The 22,284-nt window shown below is 30.5% G+C and overlaps 2 protein-coding genes across 2 annotated transcripts in view; one reads left to right on the forward strand and one right to left on the reverse strand.

Moving 5' to 3' along the window:
* The window catches only part of LOC129615331 (vinculin), a 31,735-nt gene extending 25,175 nt beyond the window's left edge, over positions 1-6,560 (forward strand). Inside the window, exons 3-7 of the mRNA XM_055530475.1 lie at positions 3,219-5,309; positions 5,370-5,463; positions 5,521-5,657; positions 5,760-6,158; positions 6,225-6,560. Of these exons, the coding sequence (XP_055386450.1) occupies positions 3,219-5,309; positions 5,370-5,463; positions 5,521-5,657; positions 5,760-6,158; positions 6,225-6,332 (2,829 nt within the window). The 3' untranslated portion in view covers positions 6,333-6,560. The remainder of the gene's footprint in view (positions 1-3,218; positions 5,310-5,369; positions 5,464-5,520; positions 5,658-5,759; positions 6,159-6,224) is intronic.
* Positions 6,561-17,653: 11,093 nt separating this feature from the next.
* On the reverse strand, positions 17,654-22,010 carry LOC129615082 (leukotriene A-4 hydrolase-like). Its single transcript, XM_055530148.1, has 8 exons — positions 21,945-22,010; positions 21,733-21,867; positions 20,535-20,664; positions 20,304-20,428; positions 20,083-20,228; positions 19,283-20,021; positions 18,895-19,223; positions 17,654-18,829 (listed from the first exon to the last, which is right to left on the reverse strand). The coding sequence occupies exons 2-8, from the start codon at positions 21,832-21,834 to the stop codon at positions 18,367-18,369; spliced, it is 2,034 nt and encodes a 677-aa protein (XP_055386123.1). The 5' UTR covers positions 21,835-21,867; positions 21,945-22,010; the 3' UTR covers positions 17,654-18,366.
* Between the last annotated feature and the right edge of the window lie 274 nt (positions 22,011-22,284).

Here is a 22,284-nt window from a genome sequence, read left to right on the forward strand (position 1 = left end):
AGGCTTAAATAATTTTTGTTATAAGTACTTAATATTTTATGCACCTTTTTCCGCTTTCAGAAAAAACTTAATATCAATATGACTTTTTGTATAAAATTTTTTATTTTGAATTTATCTAGCACGAAATAAAAAATAATCAAATTATATAATATGCTATGTTTGGTTTTTTCTGTATCCAGAACTAAATTTTTTTGCGCAAAAAAGCACGAATATATTAAAAATAAAATGATTCATCATCCAATTAGAATTACTTAATAAAATAAAACTTAACAACAGACAATTTAACTTTTTGCTGATGATTAATTTTCAGTTTTATTATGACCATATTGCACAATATAACTGTATACGTTTTCTGGTTATAAATGTTTCAGCACAATATGTTGTATATAAATATACATACATATATATATATATACATGTACAATGGCAAACAGATTTCTACTAAATAAATAGTACACACACTTACATATTATATAAACATGTAAACATTTCTCTCTTAATCGCATTGCATACAAGAAGGGAGGTAATGTGATGGCACCAAAAGTCGCATATCGAGTTTTCGGTTGAAAAACATTTCTCCATGGTAGCGAAGCGAATCCACTTTTTTTAGCGAATTTTGGGCTTATTTGTACATTTTTAAACCAATTTTGAAAATTTATACCTGAGTTTGTTTTGGCTATGTTAAAGATTGATTTTACATTTTTGATCATTTTAAGGAAATATTTTATTAATAATTTCCATTTTGTATGTATAAGCTTCATCAGATAGTGCGATAAGCCATTTAACTTTTCATGGATCATTAGGTGTTAGCAACTAAATTTTTACTACGGGTGAAATTTAAATTTTTGCCCATATATACAGAAAAAGAATTAAGAATTTTCTTAGAAATTTAATGTTTAAATTTAGGGTGTTAAATCACTGAACTTTCACTTTAGGGGCTATATACACTACATATAATCTTTTTCAGTTGTGTTTGTTACCGCAACTGATTAACGAACTTAAGAAATGAAATTTGGATTGCATAAAATGAACTATGTAGGTACATGTTAACTAAAAGCTTGCTAGCATCCTTAAAATTTGAAAAAAAGTATTTAAAAGTCGTTTTCATAAACGCTTGCGGTCGTTTATGTGCTGACAACATTAGTATTTTTTTTATTATTGGAAAAATTAAAATAACCATATATTAATTAATTAGAAATAAATCGAACTTTTATCGTTAATATGATCTTTTGATTGGATATCATTTTTGCATACAATATGTAAATTTTATGCAAAATCTAAATTGAATTTGAGCTATCAAAATTAGGTTTTTTTTTAAATTACCGTCATATACTTACTAATATCATTCTATCGAACTTTATCGATTTGTATCTTTCAAGGCAGATTCAGATAAAATATTTGATTCTTAAAAACCGATTATAACCTCTAGTACTTTTATATTTAGGAGCTCTAAGAACAGCAATTTCATGAAAACTTAATTCTATGCAATATAATAATTGTTAGTTAGGGGCAGTGTTGCCAAATAGACCAGCCCAAATATCTTAATTTTTTTAAAATAAAATCTTCATTTTGAAGATTCAATGAAAAAAAATTTTTACGCTCTTCAATTGAAGTTAAATTAAAAAAAGTAGAGAGCAAAAATATCACTATTTAAATTCGAAAAAAATCAGGCATCAAAAAAAAATTTATAATCCGAATGCGCATTAGTTATTGCCTTAAGTCGATTAATATAGAATTAAATAAAGTGGAGAATACCAAAAGTTTTCTGTTAGGAAGTTGCCTATTAGTTACTTTTAGGATCAATGGTGCCAATTTACCAAAAACCTTAATTTTGAAGATATTTTTGTATGGAAAATTTAAAAATTTTACAACTCTTATTTTGAAGTTTTGTACAAAAAATATGCCCAAAAAACCTTCATCTTGGAGATAAATCTTTGCTTTTGGCAACGCTGGTAGTGAATGAGCAAAGGATAGTTACTATAGGCTTGGCAAAATTATTTTGTGAACAAGAAATTCTATTTCATGTGTAGTTGTGTTCTAACTTCCATGTGTTATTAAACTAAATTTTATAAATTTAGTTATTTTAATTATTAAAATGCTTCAAGTATAATAAATACTTCGAAATATAATGGTGATTGAGAAAAAAATTAAGCGAGATAAAGAGGAAACTATAAAATTCGATAAGATTACATAAAATATTAAAACATTAATTTAATTTTACGTTTTGATAATCTGTGTCAATAATGATTTTGGGGCTGGGACTATGTTTTATAATATTAAATGAGTTTAATTTCCAAAAAATTCTTTTAATTAGAGAGCAAAATTTAAGGAAAAAAAAAAACAATTTAATGAACAAACTGCTATTTCTGTTAAAAAATGGAAACCGATGCTTGGGGATTGAAGGAATTGAATTTGTCTAGCTAGGAATTAACACATGCATACACGTATAGGTGTTTAATATTATTTTTTTTCTATTACTTACTAAGTATAAAAAGTGAAAAATATATTGCCTATCTAATTTGGGTAAAAGTATTCGTTTAGCAATTTCGTAAAAAAAAAATATTTCAATCAAACGATGTGATCATCTCTTAAATATGATTTAACTTTGAATATGTAGTACATGGTGTTTTGCATATTACAAAGCATTTGATTTTATTTTAACTTTTAAAAGACAAAAATACCATCTCCAATATTCTGTTAACAGTACACATATGTTATGTTCTTGTTTTTTTAAATCCTAAACCATATCCCATTTTAATCATAAAAATTATGTGTATACAATTTATATGAAAAAACTGCTGTTAAATGACAAAATAAAAAAAATAAAAAATGGATTTTTTTATAAATATTTTTTTTAAGATCACCTCGAACACACAAACACAATTATTTTTAAATAAATTTTCGTTCTGACGTCACTGCTATAAAAAGCAAATATTCTACAAATTGAAATATGAAGAAAAACGAAGGAAAGTGACTGATTTAACGCGTGAAAAACTGTTGTAAAAATAAATGAAAAAACAAAAACCAATGCTAAATAATAAAGTCAATGACTTAATCTTTTATTCTTTCAGAACGAATACATAAATTTTTAAAACATACACATATACAAAAATGCATATGACTCATAAAAATTAAAGTTGTAAACATTCAATTTTTCTATTAGAAAGTTTTCTATTAAATTTATATAAATTAATTATTTTACTTCTTCTTATTTATAGGTTTCGCGATTAGTGATCTTACATGAAGAAGCGGAAGATGGGAATGCAATGCCGGATCTTAGTCGTCCAGTCCAAGCAGTATCATTGGCTGTTACAAATTTAGTTAAAGTTGGAAAAGAGACTATAAATAGTTCTGATGACAAAATTCTTAAGCAAGATATGCCCACATCGCTTGTTCGCGTTGAAAATGCATCACAATTACTTGAAGAGGCATCTGGCATGCTTAGATCTGATCCATATTCTGGACCAGCACGAAAAAAATTAATTGAAGGTAGTCGTGGCATATTGCAGGGAACATCGTCTTTACTTTTATGTTTCGATGAATCCGAAGTAAGAAAAATTATTGCCGAATGTAAAAGAGTTTTAGATTATTTGGCAATAGCTGAAGTCATTGATACTATGGAAGATTTAATACAATTTTTAAAAGATTTAAGTCCTTGTTTGAGTAAAGTATCAAGGGAAGTATCAGCGCGTGAAAAAGAATTGACACATCAAGTTCATAGTGAAATATTGGTACGATGCTTAGAACAAGTAAAAATTCTTGCACCAATTTTAATATGTAGCATGAAGGTTTATATTCACATAATGGAACAAGGTGGTAAAGGTGCTGAAGAAGCAGCTGAAAATCGTAATTATTTGGCACACCGAATGACCGATGAAATACAAGAAATTATTCGTGTATTGCAATTAACAACATATGATGAAGACACAAGTGAACTAGATAATTTAACCGTTCTGAAAAAATTAATGAATGCTATTAGAAATAAAATGGAGGCCGCTTTTGACTGGTTAGGCAATCCATATGCATTAAGAGGTGGTGTTGGTGAAAAAGCTTTAAGGCAAATCATTGAAAATGCACATCGTGTGGCTGATAGATGCTTACCGCAAAATGGTGCTACAATTCATAAATTAGCTGATGATATTTCAACGATGACAAATGCACTATGTGAATTGAGGCAGGATAGTAAAGGTCATTCACCACAAGCAGAAACTTTGGCACGTGAAATTCGCGAGCGTTTGGGTAATCTCGAGCATGTTATTCAAAATGCGGTTGCTGGAGTTGATAAAGCAGGGTTACAACAAACTGCGCATACAGTGCGTGGACGTTTAGAACAAGCATGCCGTTGGTTGGCAAATCCAAATGTTGATGATAAAGGACTGGGTCAACGTGCCATAGCTCTAATTGTTGATGAGGGACGTAAAGTTGCCGAAGGAGTTCCTGGACACCAAAAAGCAGAAATCTTAGATCTTTGCGATGAGGTTGAAAGTTTATCAAATCGTTTGGGTAAATTATGTGCAGCTGGTTTAGGAAATTCACCGGAAGCCCAAGAAATATCTAGAAAACTAAATCAAAAGTTGCATGAATTAAAAGAAAAAATTCAGAATGCATTAGTCAATCGGGTCGTGGAAGACTTTATGGATGTTTCAACGCCTTTGAAACAATTCACAGATGCAGTCAACGTACCAGAGGGTACTCCAGGAAGGGACCAAAATTTCGGCCACAAAGCTAATAATTTACAAGCATTCAGCGACCGTGCTTCAAAAACAAGTCGAATGGTTGCTGCTGGTGGTGCTTGTGGTAACAAAAAGATAGCTGAAGTTTTACTTTCTTCTGCAACGCAAGTAGACAGTTTGACTCCACAATTAATAAACGCCGGACGCATCAAAATGAATTATCCTGAAAGTAAAGCTGCTGACGAACATTTCAATAATTTAAAACAACAATATGCTGATACCGTATTGCGTATGAGAACACTTTGTGACCAAGCGACAGATCCAGCCGACTTTATTAAAATTTCAGAAGAGCAAATGAAAAAATATACGGTCTTATGTGAAGATGCCATTGCTAACAAGCAACCTCAAAAAATGGTTGATAACACGTCAAATATAGCTAGATTAGTAAACAGGGTTCTATTGGTTGCCAAACAAGAAGCAGATAATTCCGAAGATCCTCATTTCACTGCTAAACTTAATGCTGCTGCCAACAGACTGGAAAGAGCCTTACCTGCAATGGTACAAAACGCAAAACTAGTTGCTACCAATATCAATGATCCAAATGCAGCTCACGCTTGGAGAGAGTCTAACAAAGATGTATATTATTATTCATGTTGCTTTTATTGCATATTGCTCATTTAAATTTTTGTATTTTAGTTATTGAACGCCGTTCGAGATGTACGCGGTGCCATTACTCATACACCAGATATTCCACAACCGCCAAATTTGGAGTCTTTGCATATATCTAATGGTATTGTTCAATTAAAAATTTTTAATATTGATACATAATTATTGAAAAAAATTGTAGTTGACCGTGCTCCACCTAGACCTCCACTTCCAAGGGAACAAGCTCCATCTGTTCCAATAAGGCCACCACCCCCAGAAACAGATGATGAAGATGATCGTGTTTTCCATGCTATGCCACACGCGAATCAACCAATACTGGTAAACATTACATACCTTTTATTTAACAAAATATTGTCTAAATTTTGTAAAAATCTTAAATTTCTTAATTATTTCTTCAATTATCAAAATGTTAAATTTCAGCAAGCAGCTCGTGGATTGCATCAAGAAGTTAGACAATGGTCATCAAAGGATAACGAAATTATTGCGGCAGCAAAACGCATGGCTGTTTTAATGGCTAGACTGTCAGAACTTGTACGGGCAGACTCTAAAGGTAGCAAGCGTGAATTAATTGCAACTGCAAAACAAATTGCTGAAGCATCCGAAGATGTAACCCGTTTAGCTAAGGAACTCGCTAGACAATGCACTGATAGACGAATACGTACAAATCTTTTGCAAGTTTGTGAGAGAATCCCAACAATTGGTACACAATTAAAAATTTTATCCACTGTCAAAGCTACAATGCTTGGTGCACAAGGTTCTGAAGAAGACCGCGAAGCAACAGAAATGTTAGTTGGAAACGCCCAAAATCTCATGCAAAGCGTAAGCTACTATATAACACAATGTAAGTCAATTATTATTAATAATCATTTTCCATCTAAATTTTAGGTCAAAGAAACTGTTCGTGCTGCAGAAGGTGCTAGCATTAAAATTCGTTCAGACCAAATAAATCAAAGGTTAAGATGGATTAGACGTCCAGCTTGGTATCAATATTAAAGCAAGCAAAACTGTAATTTAAGTACAAAAAAATTTAATTCATTTTTGCATATAATGTTAAATAGAAAGGAAAATAAATACATACATATTATGTACATACTTATATATGTACATATGTATGTACATATAATAAACATATACATATGTTTATCCCACGTCAACTACAAAAAGTGCAAATAACCTATAACTAACAGAAATTTGTAAACGCTTCCAGTTGCTTACTACCTTTTGCTTTTACATTAAGTTCCAGAAAAAATTTATTTTATGTTCGAATTTTTATTTGAAGAAACATACTTTTTAAAACTTATTAAAAATATTAAAAAAAAAGCAATATACTTAGAGCAAATTAAATTGTAAACGTTTTAATTTTTAAAGACAACAAAATTACTGGTGTTACTTACTACAACGTTTAGGAGAACAATAACAATTAATTTTCAAATCGAAATTAGAAAAATATGCTTACTGCTTTTATGTCAATCAAAAAATTTAATCGAGTAACATTTAAATTATAATTTTTAACACATGTGCATTATACAAAGATGCAAAAATATATATGTATGTACGTCATATCAAAATAAGCAATTCACTGCCTTGCATATTAAAAAAATTAAATTTGTTGTGAATATTATTGGCGTTTGTTGATATTTAATTGCTTAAAGCAAATATCTTTAACTTTGTTATTTTTTTGAAAGAGATTTTATTTTATTAAAAAGTATTTGACAGGTTTCTGTCAATAGTTTTTCTTTACTAATTTAATATTATTTCTAAAAAGTCTTCCTTTACTATTAAGAAATGTTAAAATCTATTAACTTATAAAAATAAATGTGTTTTATAAAAATTGTTCTAACATTGAAGGTATTACATACATAATAACACTACAGTTTTAGAATAAAAATTGTTGCACAAAAACAATAATTCAAAAAGCAAGTTTAAATTTGTACTTATAAAGAGATTATAAAATGCACAGAAAAGTTTTCAATAACGTTTATACATATATTAAATACATACAGAACACATAATTAATTGAGTATGTTTAAATAAGAAACAATATTTTGTATTAGAAGAGGTTACTGTGACGATTTCTTCTTAAATATTTAAAAATTGTTATACACGTATGAGTATATATGTATGTATATTTTAAGAAATCTAGTATGAAAATTTTCAAATAATTTGAAGTACTTATGTACATATGTATGTACATTGTATAAAAACTGTTAACAAAAAAAAAATTAATTGAGTAAAATAGGAAAATCGATTCTGTTAATTAATAAATAAAAGTCGATTCACTCAAGATTGGAATGAAATTAAGTGCCTACTTATTTATGTTAAAATAAAAATGTTAAAAATAGTGTTGCCAAATGAAATTAAAAATAAAAAAAAAATTTTAAATAATTATAACCTAGGTTGTACAATTAATAACCCCATTAAGATTTTTTTTAAACTTCTTTTTGACTATTATGTTTTTAAACACTAAAACATTAAATAAAATATAAAAATATTAAATGTTTTATTTCGGTATAAAATATTTATTAAAAAACATTAACAATAAAAAGTTTTTACATAATTGTCTATTGCTATATGTATTTTAAATCAAAAAATATTGTATGTTATTGTAATTTTTAATACATTAAAGTTTACAAAATCTAAGACGCTATTGATATTTTCTTTTTAAATTAAATTACGAGCAAAGTGTTTTTAAATTGCATCCGAGTTGCATATTTTTTGGAACTGGAAATTAAAATGAAGGTCACAAAGCGATTAAGAATGAAAATGTAAATAACGATTTCAAAATGTAAATAACTGCATCATCTCTTTTTTTCTTTTTTGCATCTACACGCCTTAATGTAAATTTTTGCTATCGCATAACGACCTTTTATTTGTGGATAAGTGACTACGTCTGAACAAATTGCATATGGGTTATTCTACAGAAATATTTCTATTTGATGTCCCCGAATAATTTTAGGAAAAAAAAAAATGTTTAAATATTTTAAACTTCCTAATTTGCTGACAGATTAACCCAGCATTTACACGTACAAGTTACTTGCAAGAAAGTTGCAATACATACAAAAATTTTACTAACACATTGAAATATTTCTACTTGCTTGTTTACTTGCAGTTCAACTTGCAAGAAAATTTTGCTGCCAGTAATTTGAGCAAGTAATTTGACATATTGAGAAATTCACAAAAAAAAATTTGTTGTTTTGATTTTTTTTTTTTAATTTAAAATTTTTGAATTTTGTTTTGAAAAAATTAAACTTAGCAAACTTATGGTTTCTAAAATTTATAAACAATTATATATATTGCTAGTTGTTTTCATCTCAAAGACATTTTCAAAAATTAACTTGCTAAACGCCTACGTCATAATAGCAAGTAATTTGACATTTCGAAAAACTAATTGACAATTAATATTATACAAACTTGCTTGCAAGTAACTTGTATGTGTAAATGCTGGGTAATAGTTCGTTACCACAAAAAAAAAAATTTAAATTTTTTCATTGCTTTAGTAAAAGCTTTATGATAAGTTACGAATTTGTCACTAGTGTGGCTGTCGCTAAGCCTACTACATCAAATAAACATCTAAAAATTCATTATTTCAAGTTTGATTTTTGATTTCTAATGAAATTTGAATACAGAATTGAATTGCAACGTTAAACAGGTTGCAAAAACTTTAGCTAAGTTTTTTTTGTTTACGCAGTCTACAAATTCTGAAACTTCCGAATAACCACTTGTTCGAAAATAACAAAAATTACATTGTTTATGAAATTGTATCCCAATACTTTTCGCCTTCCAATTCACTGCAAAATAAGGAAAGTTTAACAAGATTTGAAGACTTAAAGAAAACTTACTTTAATAACTCTTTAATACTGCCATTTTGAAATTTAAAATTTTTTTTTTGAATTTTAAATTTATAAAAAAAATAAAGTTGGGTCAAACCAATGGTTTGTATTGTAGCACTTTTCCTTTCACCAAGTGAAAATTCTGCTGTTAAATACACTCTATGTATACAAAGCTTTTTCTAAGATTGCATATATTTAGGATAATGCCTACATGCAGTCTTTGAAATAAAGCAAAAGTTAATATAAAGAGGGGTTAACATAATGCTCGATTTTAAGGGTTAATTGTGTGAGTTAAGAAAAATGATTATAGTTTTTAATGTCATGGAATTTACCGTTAGCTTTTCGTGTTTATAGAAATTTGAAAAAGCTTGCGGTTTAGGAAATATAAGGTGTCAAAAAATGAAATTTTACAAATTTCAAGAGGCGATAACTTGAGAGGTGGTGGAGATGAAGAAAAATTTTCTTCTAACGAAATGAACTATTTATTAATATCTAAAAGCCCCTAAAATTTCAAGCTTCTACAGGTTGGGGTCTAGAAGAAAAACGAAATCAAAAATTTGGAAAAAAAAGACTTTAGAAAACAGTAAGTTTGAACGGCCATTTTGTTTTTCTAAAGTTTAACTATAGTTTATCCCGCTAGGGGAAGCAAGCCGCTGCCTTTATGCGTTTGCAAAATTTCAGAGAAATAGAGAGGGGGAGATATGTAAAAATTTTGTTTTACGAAAACAAGTTTCTAGTAAAGATCTATGTACGTATAAAATTTCAGGTTTCTATCTTCAAGGGTGTAGAAGTTTTGTAAACAGACGCACGGACAGACGACGGACGGACGGACGGTCGGACGGACAGGGTGAAACTAATAAGCACTTTTTTTCGAAATTTTTTGGGGAAAGTGCTAAAAAGAAATTTCATGAGGCAGCAACTAAATTAATGCACTTAATTGCAAGTTCCCAGTAGTTCCCGAACTATCTATATTTTCAGTGTATGTTTCGTGAATTTTCGAACGTACTACAAGCTGGAACTATTCTAGAACTGAATAAACGAAAACCCCCTAAGTATTTAGTTGTTACGTGGACAAGGTCAGTGCGTGCCTTTTTTAATGTGAAAAGTGTTTTTTTTTAGGAATTAAAAAAGAAATAAAGTTGGGTCAAACCAATGGTTTGTATTGTAGCACTTTTCCCTTCAACAAGTGAAAATTCTGCTTTTAAATACAGTCTACGAGTATGTATACCTATCACACCATTAAAATTATTTTCATTCATATACAAAACTATTTCTAGGATTGCATATGTTTAGGATGAACGATTTATGCAGTCTTTGAAATAAAGCAAAAATTAATATAAGCAGGGGTTAACGTAATGCTCGATTTTAAGGTTTAATTGTATGAGTTAAGAAAAATAATTATATTTTTTAATATCATGGAATTTACCGTTAACTTTTTGCGTTTATAGAAATTTGAAAAAGCTTGCGGTTTCAGAAATATAAGGCGGCGAAAATGCAAATTTTACAAATTTCAAGAGGCCATAACTTGAGAGGGGGTGGAGATGGAAAAAAATTTTCTTCTAACGAAATGAATTATTTATTAATGTCTAAAAGCTGCTAAAATTTCAAAGTTCTACATTATGGGGTTTAGAAGAAAAACGAGATCAAAAATTTGGAAAAAAAGGACTTTAGATAACGGTAAATTTGAACGGCCATTTTGTTTTTCTAAAGTTTAGCTATAGTATACTGCGCTAGGGGAAGGAAGCTACTGCCTTTCTGCGTTTGCAAAATTTCAAAAATGCTTATGGTTTCATTGCAACAAATAGTTAAAATAGGCTATTTTTAGTGCTTTGGGGTGGTATAACTTCTAGAGGGGGGGAGATAGGTAAAAATTTTGTTCTACGAAAATAAGTTTCTAGTAAAGATCTATGTACGTATTAAATTTCAGCTTTCTATCTTTAAGAATGTAGAAGTTTTGTAAACAGACACACGGACGGACGGACGGACGGACGGACGGACGGACGGACGGACGGACGGACGGACGGACGGACGGACGGACGGACGGTCGGACGGACGGACGGACGGACGGACGGACGGACGGACGGACGGACAGAGTGAAACTAATAAGCACTTTTTTCAAAAAATTTTTGGAAAAGTGCTAAAAAGTTAAGTGCCACAAGTGAAATTATCATTTTTGTGGTAAGTAATTTTACTTTAAAATTTCTAAAAATTTTTATTTTTTTTATTATAATTTGAATAATATTTGAAATAGTTTTTATCAAATTTTTTGCGACGTAAATATATGTAAAACTTTTCGATTTATTTAAAAAAAACCCGGAATTTGTCATTAGATTGGCGTGTTAATTTGGCCAATATGTACATAGTATATGATCACGCCAATGACACGTTGCCACGCTAATGACTTGTTTTGAGAGCTTACTTAAAATTTTCTAAGTAACCCAATTTTTCCTTACCAAAATAACTTAAATAATTACATAAATACTAAATTAAATGTTAATAAGATGTTATAAAATGCCAGGAAAGAAAAATTCAAGAGAACTGATGCTACAAAAAAACAGGAAGCAGAAAAACAGAAGTTATTTAAAACTAAAAAAGGAAAATAAAATTTTGTCAATTAAAGATAAAGTTTTGAAAAAAGTCATAAAAAAAAACTATAACTGTAAAGGTACATACATATGTAGATGATTTGATGAAAGAATATAATACAATGATACTGAGATTTTTGGACAACCAAGGTAGAATCATACACCAATACCAACAAATTCGGAACTTAAAAGACAATTTAAAAAATAATGAATTATTAATCCATCTGGACTCCAGCGAAAATTACTCCGCCAAATATGCTGAAGAAATCCAAAGTTTCCATTTCGGAGGATCGAGAAAACAAATCACGTTTCATACTGTTGCAGTTTACTCAAAAATTGGGAATGAGTTGAAAACTACTTCTTTCTGCACACTTAGCTCATCCTTATCTCATGATGTTTCAGCAATTTCGGCGCTTTTTTTACCCGTTTACCATGAACTATTTCAATCTTGCATTTTCTAAGTGACAGTCCTTTAACACAATATAGAAATAAGACCATGTTCTATTTTTTGGAAAAGAATCTAAAAAATATTTTTTTGTGAATTAATAAATTTACATGGAACTATACAGAGCCCGCCATGAAAAAAGAGCGCCGGACAAAATTGTTGGTGTCTGTAAGCGAACAGCCGATCGTCTTGTTGCTTCCGGGAAGGATATAACAAACATACTAACTCTCTCGGAATTTTTAAAATGGAACTGCCAACAAGATATTGAAAAGGTAGAAGAAACCATACCAAAAAAAAAAAAATCAAGCCATTTAAAAGTAGAACTGCTGAGCTATTATTTTTTATCATTTTTAATTAAAAATTTTATTTCAGTTAATAATATGAGAAAATCAAGTTATTCAAATGCCAAATGAATAGTCTCACTTTGAAATTGGAATTAAGAAGTATGCCAATGTCAATGAAGTTGAAATAGATAAGCTAATACAAATCCAAATAATATTTTTTTTTTTTTTTAATTTGTAACTAAAACTGGTCCCAAAGGACCAACCATCAGCATTATTTTGTTGATCTTATAAGCTACTTAATGTAAACTTCAGGTAACCCAGTGGTCCCCCCAAGTTGAATCTGATGTATCAGGCATGCCCATATGTGCCAGTTAACAGAAGTTGGTTAGATCAATTGGTTTGGTTCTCTTGAGTCTTCTTGTGATATGAGACTCGTCAAGAAGCCGTTTGGCTTCAGCGTTGACGTGATCTCGTAACCTGTTGTTATGCTTATTGGCCGCAATTTCAATTTCATCTTTGACAAAATTAATTTTTAAATCTCTGTGAAGGTCGAAGTTACGAACGTACCAAGGTGCGTTGACCATGTTTCTCAAAACCTTGTTTTGGAACCGTTGTATTTTCTGAATATGTGTCTGCTTTGCGCATCCCCAAAGTTGTACGCCGTATAGCCATACTGGTTTTATTACCTGGTTATAAATCAATATCTTGTTACGCATTGAAAGCTTGGAGTTTCTACCCAATAGCCAATAAAGTTTGCTGTACTTCAGATTCAGCTCGGCTTTTTTTATTTTGACGTGCTCTTTCCACTTTAACTTTGTGTCTAGAGTCATCCCTAGATACTTTGCGGTTGTCTGGAATGGGACTATTGTGCCGTTTATGTAGATAGGTGTGTGCTGGTTTATATGTTTATTTGTAAAGTTGATGTGAACTGACTTTATCTCGTTTAATTTAATGTTCCATTTTTTTGTCCAATCGTAGACAAGGTCGCTGGCCTTTTGTAATTTGCTTGCTGCTTTATTTGGGTCGGCATCGGTTGTTAGCAAAGCTGTATCGTCAGCAAAGCCACAACAACGTTTTCTGGTACCGGAAGGTCGCATGTATACAATAGGTAGAGGATGGGGCCCAGGATACTACCCTGTGGAACTCCCGCTTCGATGTTGTACAAATTTGAATATTCGTCTCTTACCTTTACTCTGAATACCCTGTCAGACATATATGATGTTAAAAAACTCACATACTGTTTAGGCAAACAGTTTCCAAGTTTGACCATAAGGCCCGCATGCCACACCTCTATTGTTCTATTACATCTGTAATGCGATGAATTTGATCAACCGTTGAGTGTTTCTCCCTAAAGCCAAATTGATGGTTGGGGATGATATTTGAACTTTCGATAATTGGTTTTAGTCTTCTCAGAAGAATTTTTTCGGAAACCTTAGAGATCAATGGCAGGAGTGAAATGAGCCTGTAGGATTTTACGTCGTTTGGCGGCTTTCCAGGTTTTTGTAACATAATTACCTCTGCCACTTTCCACATGCTGGGGAAATGTTGCAAGCGAAAAACAGCATTTATTATAAAAGTTAGCATAGTTACCGCTTTTTTTGGTAGGTTGTTAAGGATCTCGTTTGTAATAAGGTCAAATCCTGGGGCTTTCTTATTTTTACAGCTGGACTTAATTTCATTTCTAACTTTAGCTTGGGTAACCAGAGTAATGTGCGGAAGTATTGGGTATAGGTGTTAGGTTTAAAAATGTTTGCCAAGTGTTCTGCAAATGTGTTGGCTATATCTTCATCATTTCTCGCCCAAGTTCCGTTGTTTCTCCGGATTGGAGGAATGTGAGAAATAGGTTTTTTTAAATTTTTTGTGACCTTCCACAAGGAGTATTCGCCTTTTTCATTTGCCGATAATTTTTCCAGGTAACTCTGCGTCGATGTTTCTTTTAATTTGCGTATTTCTCTTTTTAATTGTTGAGTTTTGCGGTTAAGTAAGTTCTTGTTTGAGTATGTTGCCATCTTCTTCGAGCTCTTCTTTTCTCATTGACTAAATTTCTTATTTCTATGGGATAGTTAACTCTTATCGTTTTTAAACTCAATTCCTTCGTACTGCTCCAAGCAGCTTGTTGAATCGCATTTGTAAACTTTACTACTTGATCTTCTAATTGTTCCGTCGTGCGAAGTTTAACTTTTAAGTTGATTGACCTTTCTAACTGCTCTTGAAAGTTACACCAATTCGTGGAATTGTTAGTCAACATGGGTTTAGTTTCCCTAGAAATAATTTTGTCGCTCAGTGTTAAAATGACTGCTGAGTGGTCAGAACTCAGATCATAATTATCCTTCAAATCTATGAAATTTGAGGACACTCTCTTACAGATGAAGAAGTCCAACAAGTCGGGGATTTTATTGGGATCTGTGGGCCAGTACGTTGGTTTACCGGTACTATGTAAGTCGCAGCCCAATTCAGCCGTTGCCGCTCTTAACTCTTTACCTTTCGTTGTTGTTAATCTGGAACCCCAGTCGACATGTTTGGCATTAAAATCGCCGCCTATAATGAATCTGTCCCCCATAGCCTGAAGAATATTCAGATAATCGGGTTTCTTTAAATCGTATTTGGGCGGACAGTAAATTGCACCGACCGACAGTTTTTGTTGCATAGTTTTGATACCAAGAATTGTAAGCTGGATATCTTTTTTTTGAATACAGGGTACCTCGTAAATTTTTATATTCTCCTTGATAACAATTGCACTACCTGCCTGAGCCTGATTGTCCGGGTGGTGAGTTGAATACGTTTCATAGCCTGTAAATTTTTTGAATGACTCCTTTGTCCAATGGGTTTCAGACAATAAACAGATATCAATTTTTTGCGTGTTCAGGAAGACTTCGAATTCGTGAAGTTTGCCGTTTACTCCATTTGAGTTCCAGGCTGCTATTCTGATGTCGTTACGAGTCATCATGGTTGCGGGAGAGCTACAGCTCCTATTGTATTTGCTTCGATAGCGTCAAGTCTGGTTGACAAAACTTCGAACATGTACATAACATTGTTAAGCATTTCTGTAATATTATTATTGTTATTATCTTGATCGCTATGATTATCATACACGACGTTAGCGTATGACCTTCCCGGTATAACGTTTGCGGATTTATTGGGCCGGTTGTGTTGCGTTACCTTTTTGTTATAAATTTGCTCGTACCTCCTCTTTTGGAGCTCTTTAGCGACAATACACCCCCTGTAGTTTGCAGGATGCGGGTGTACACAGTTTGAACATTTTGCCGGGGTGTTTTTTGGTTTTGTACATGTGATGGTTGCATGGTTTCCAGCGCATTTAACACAAATGTGACCTCTCTGACAGTATTTTTGTGTGTGGCCGTGCCTTTGGCAGCGTTTGCATTGAGGGATTAGTTTGTTGGATTTGACAGGTTCGATTTTAACTTTCATGTGATTAATATATTGAATGTTATAAATTTTTTTAACATCCTCAGTGTTTTCGAACGATAACATAAATAAAGGCAGTTTGATTATCTCTACCTTTCCGTCATCAAGTCTTTTTTTTACGAATCTGTTGACCACTTCGGTGATTTTAAATCCTTCGTTTAGAAGTTCGTTTTTTATATCCTCTGGGTTGCAAGATTGGTGTAAGTTCTTGACCATTACCCTAATCGGTCTTGTTTATGTTTGTTTTCGTAACTGTGCCATTCAATTTTTACATCATTTGCAAATTTGGTTAACTCTCTATATTCATCCGTAGATTGAACATTAACCTTAATTTGATTGTTGTTCATAGGCTTGCTTGAAATTATTTGGATTTCAAGCAAAGCCTAATGTTGTTCATTAGGCTTTGCTTGAAATCCAAATAATATGCAAAGATTAAATTTTTATGATGTGTATTCTTCTTTGCCATCTTTATCGACTTCGTCAGCTTCAGTTCAGCTTTGAATCCCATTAAAAAATGATGTTTCTTGCTTATACAAGGAATCCAGGTTAAAAAGTCAAAAATATCAGTAAAAATACAATAATATGAAAATTTTACATCATTGAATTTTCTTTTGTACTTTATAGATGCGTTAGTCAATGTTTAAAAGATCCCGAAAATGAAGGAGAACAGTTCGAAGTAAAAGTAATATCTTTAAAAAGTAGTAATTGCCAAAACACAAGATTAAAAATAACTGAGAATCGATATATCGTACATTGACGAAAAACAAATATTTCAACAAAATCTAAAATCTAGAAAGGTCAAAAAGTAGATACATACATATAATGATAATGAGCAAAATTTTTGAGCTTCAGGAAAAACTACCAGTAAATGAACTCTAAATTTAGATATATAATTGCATTAGTTTTCATTTTAAATTTCCTATTCTATATAATATTTTTAAGTATTATATACTTATATCAAATTTTGTATAGTTGGATTGTTTTAAGTTTAAAGTTTTCTTTTTATTTTTTAACAAGTTTTGCTTTTAAATATTTATTTTTTCGAGCTATTTTTTTATTGTTTTCAAACTTATTTGAACTTGTGATTTAAAAAATTCCTTTTACGTTAACAAAATTTTTCTTTTTATCAAATGAATTAAAAAAACTAAAAATTTAATAAATTGATGTGTATATCATTTTCGTGGCATCCTTGGCGTGCCAGCAGTATTTTTAAAATTCGTTATAATTATTTCTTAAAGTTGAAAAAATAAGGTGAACCTTTTTGGAAAAAGTTTTAAAATGCTATAAGTTCTTATTTAAAACTTACTTTAAATCAGGAAAAACATATTTTTGTTTGTGCAAAATTTTTTCCACTTTGGCAAGTTTCCATAGATATTTTATAATACGTATTTTCATTTTTTTAAATCTCAATTTATTAAAAAATAAGTTTTAATTGAAATTTATTAAGATTATGGATGATGAGATTGTTGAACGCAGGATTAAAATTTACTCCCGCATTTCCTAAAACGCATCACACGATATTGTAATAGGTTATTATTAGAACACATAATTTTTAAAATAAGGACAATATTGAAATTTAAGGTAATACTGAAATCCCATGTCATTGGATCATTATATACCATTGCACAACATTAGCTTTGTCTTAAAAAATATATTTGCAAAATAAAAATATATTGACATTTAGCATATGCATATTTTATCTAGGAAATACTGCAAATATTAAACAAAATTCTTTAAAATGCAATTAAAAATTAGTTTATTTTAGTCTTAGAAAAAGTTATAATGCAAAAATAACAAATGATTAACAAAGTGCATATGTCCATATATGAATACATATGTAAATTCACAATGATTTAAAAAAAAATTTTTAACATTATCAGGCAATTGACATTAAAATTTTACGATTATTAGTAATTAATATTTTTACAAAGAGAGCAGCTTCGATGTCGCCAAATTTTTTAGCATGTTATGTGACGTACTTCCCTGGGCACACAAGGAAATATTTTAAATAATCACCTTACACAATTGGCTATAAACTCGGTTAAATGTGTTAGCCCTGCATTTAAACATTTAAATACATCGATATATTTTAAAATAGGTATATAAACACATGAGAATGAAATAAAGTATGATCTATCAAATAAAAGCTAAAGTTTGTAATTTCAAAAAGTGGAAAACTAAATGTTTACATTTAGAAGGTACTTTAATACTGTGAGCAAATTCGCTAGAAATATTTTCTTCCAACCTTGATGACGTTAAATATCCAGCTTAAGCAAAGATCAAAACGATTTTCATTTCAAAACTTTAAGCGATTGCAAAACAAAAGAGTTTACAACCAATACAGAAAATTTTGTTGCATAACCAAGAAGTGTTGCCCTTCAATATAGTAAAAAATTAAAGCGATCGAAGTTGTTATCCTTTATGAAAAAGTTTTTAGTATTTTTTTGATTTCTGAAATTATTTAAGACCTAAATCTCGAGCGACTTGTGTGGAACAAACAGTCATCATTTGATCTTTAACACGGTTGAAATTTTCAATAGCAATAGGTTTAGCTTCGGGCCAATTTGCTAAGTCCCGATAAATTGGACGTACAAACTTCATTCTAAAATTGCTATTAGCGAAAGCAATTATTTCATCCATGCGATCCATTAATTTGGCACGAATACATAAGCGCAAAAACCTGAATTTTACCTCAGAGTTTCTATTAGATTTTAAATTGTACGTGCGTTCCAATAAAAGAATTTTTTCTTCATTTAGTTCAACAATATTTGAACATTCAATTAATTTTCCCAAAAAGTCAATTATTTGTTGAGATGTTATTTTTTCTAGCAATTGTGGGGAAAGCTTGATATCATCACAATTGTGTAAACTCCATAACTCAGAAAGATTTGATGAAACAATTGCTAGAGAATCGTCTAATCTAGAAGGGGAAAAGTAATTTAAATAATATTAGTTTTTATTTATCGTAAGGTCATTAAAACTTACTTTGGCAGAAAAGGTGGCATACCTTCGCCATATAACCACAGATCCCAATCAATTTTTTCAAGTTTGTTGTCCATATTTCTTTCTCCAAAATAATCATACATATACGCTTTGAAGTCCCCAGTTAAAACGGATTTGTATTTGAATGTTTCAAAATAAGATCGTAAGAACGGCTCAAAAACGTCAGGACCACCTAGTATATCCTCCATATACCTAAGAAAAGTCGAACCTTTAATATAAGGAACCGAAGAAAATGCATCATCTGGCCCTAAATTAGAAAGATCCACTACCAATTTTGTGAGTTGTGGAGTATCTTTCAACTGAGTTCGAATCTAAAAGATTTTAAATCATAACATTTTAAAAATTTAGCTAATTTTGAATTCAAACATACACATTCTTTCAATTCAGTTAGATTTCTTATTGAATGAAAATCACGCTCTTTATCACCTTTCATCCGGCCAACTATTTTTGCTTCAATGAAAACAGTAAATCCTTCATTCAGCCAGAAATGTTCAAAATTCTTATTAGTTACCAAATTTCCAGTCCAACTGTGGGCAATTTCATGAGCAACAACATCTGCTAAAGATTTATCACCAGCTAATAACGTAGGAGTAACAAACGTTAAACACGGATTCTCCATGCCACCAAATGGAAAACTGGGCGGCATTACCAATAAATCATATTGCTTCCATACGTAAGGTCCACAAATTTCCTCCGCTTTGTTAAGAAATTCTGAGGTTTCAGAAAATTCAAAGGCACAAGCTTCAATTATTCCCTCTTCAGCCCATACATGTGATATAGGCCCTATTTTGCGACAAACTAAATTCCCAATTGCAATTGCTAATAAATATGCAGGAATGGGTACCGTTTGTTGGAATTCTGCAACTCCCTTTTCATTGCTCACACGAATTGCACTCATTAGAGCGTTGAGTTCCTCTGGATAAGTTAGTTTTGCTCGATAAGTAAATTTAACTGATGGTGTATCTTGACATGGCAGAATTGATCTTGCATGAATAGCTTGACATTGAGAAAACAGATATGGATGCTTTTTTCCTAAGGTTTGTTCAGGTGTTAACCATTGAAGAGCACTGGCATTTGATGAAGTTTCATAAACAATTTTTAATTTGAGTCTAAAAGATTTAATTATGCTTATGCAATATATACATATATTAAAAATAAATTACTACTTACGCTTCTTCACTTCCTTGTGGCAATTCTATTGTCAATTTGGCCCCAATATCTTCTACATGATCTCCAACGAAAAAATTTACAGGGATCTCCGTCCCAGAACAAATACAAAATACATCGGTTATTTTAATATCTCTTACATCGAGCAACTAAAATATATAAAATTTGTTTAATAACAATGTTCGTAATAAATTTAAATTAATGTTTAATCATAAATTTATTACGATTGATGAAAGACCCTTTGGTGATTTTTCAATTATAACAAAATCATATATTGCAGTAGCAATCAAAACATGTTTTTTGAAATCAACAGTCCAATCAAGATCAACATGCTTTAGAACAACTTTTTCTAAACAAGAATAAATTTTTCAATTATTTTTATATTTAATTACTTTTTATTATTACCATAATATTATTCTTTATTTTATTGAACAATGTCTATTTATGTTACTTACCAGGTTCTGAATATGAATTGGGATCAATTTTTCCTAACCTCATGTTTACAGAATTTGAAATGCATGAACTATATTGTAGCAATTTGTTTCGATAACTAGTTGAAATATATTTCGGTTCCACGAATCGTCTCTGAAAATACAATTGCTTTACTTGCATACATATATACTTTCTATAATAAAATTTCTAAACTTTTAAATTTAGCAGTATCCGTTCGTTGAATATCGATTAGACGACTGGGTAAGAGATAAAATGCTTGAAAAAAAAATCAACTGTGAGATTTAGTTAAAATAGCTCAGCCTTCTCAAAACGACATTAACAAAATATATTAGTTTAAGAAAGTTTTATTTTTTCAATATTTGATCAAATTTTTCTCTTTAATTACAACTGATTTTGCTTTTTTAGTTCAAAAAACATTTGTAAAACACAGGACGTATTTTATTAAAAAATGCGCATATGACTGAAATCACACAAATATTATCGCAAAACTGAAACAATATTTAATCTAAGTTTGTTTTGGAATGGTGTCTCCAAATTTTTTTCATTTTAATAAGTTTCCGTACCGTATATCTTCTCAAAACTTTTTTAGATACATTAGTTTATGCATTTAAAATATCAATAATTAATGATGATTTAGCAGATTCTTCTTTACGCAAATTGTATATAAGGTGCATAACAATAAATCATATGAACCAAAAGGTGAACATATGTATATATGTACATGCATAGGTGATAATCTTTGAACTATAAAAAAAATCTCATTTTGAAGTGGAAAAACTTTTCAGGTTCCAAAAAACCCCATCACTGCATTACTCCTTCAAAAAATCACGTACAATTTATTGTAGCTATTCATTGTAAAATCATAAAAACTTAAATGACGTGATACTTAGAGTCAGCAATGATATGCCATCGCCATGTGAAATCCAAATTACTATGCATATTACATATAGTCATGTGTTAGCATTATATGTGTGCGAATAAACCACAAAGATTCAAAATGACTGCAAAAGGTTTTTCCAAAATGGGAAATATTTTGAGATAAACACTGGAAAACTTTCACACTTTATCATATCAATTTGTATATGTATATTTTAATGTGTTATCTTAACTGATACTTAACCTAGTGTTTTAAAAATACATATGTATATAATCTATAAAAATTAAGATTATAATACTTTTGAATTAACTAACAAAACTCACCAAAACGAAATTATGATCACACTTCGGAATGCAATAGCTTTTTGCAAAATTATAACTATTCTTAAACGGTAAACAAATCCGTCGAAAAAATTTGACAGCCATGACAGCAGTTCAACTGTGAAAGTAACGATAGCGCTGTTTTCCATCAATATGTTGCAATAAATTTTTATGTTAATAATAATCACTTGTTGAATATAAATATTTTTGTTTACGTTTTAGCTAAAACGAAAGCCACCAACACCGTTGATCATCAAAGATTTTAGACATGAAAAGAGTGCAAACCAGGAGACTATTTTTTGTTTATTTAAACAGTAGTAAAAATAATTTACGTACTTTCAGAGAGAAAACATTGTTAAAGCACAAGGGTAAAATTTATCCATTTTTGATCCTCTAACCAATGGTGTATAATGTTGCATACAAACGCCCGCTGTTTAGGCCAATTACACCGACTCTATAGCACGAAAAAAATAAGTATGTATATGGTCAGAACATGTATAATTTTATAAAAAAAAAATTAAAAAAACCCTGACTTATAGGCTTATTACTCGAAGC

The sequence above is a fragment of the Condylostylus longicornis genome, unplaced genomic scaffold, assembly GCF_029603195.1.
Source record: "Condylostylus longicornis isolate FDR11 unplaced genomic scaffold, ASM2960319v2 ptg000135l, whole genome shotgun sequence".
NCBI classification, from domain to species: Eukaryota; Metazoa; Arthropoda; class Insecta; order Diptera; family Dolichopodidae; genus Condylostylus; species Condylostylus longicornis.

Excerpts from the sequence above, each read along its gene's own strand:
- LOC129615082 (XM_055530148.1), bottom strand. The coding sequence starts at position 21,834 with ATGGCTGTCAAATTTTTTCGACGGATTTGTTTACCGTTTAAGAATAGT. Across the intron at positions 19,224-19,282 it reads TAACTGAATTGAAAGAATGT|ATTCGAACTCAGTTGAAAGA; the intron begins GTATGTTTGAAT and ends AAAATCTTTTAG. Across the intron at positions 18,830-18,894 it reads ATGCCACCTTTTCTGCCAAA|ATTAGACGATTCTCTAGCAA; the intron begins GTAAGTTTTAAT and ends TTCCCCTTCTAG.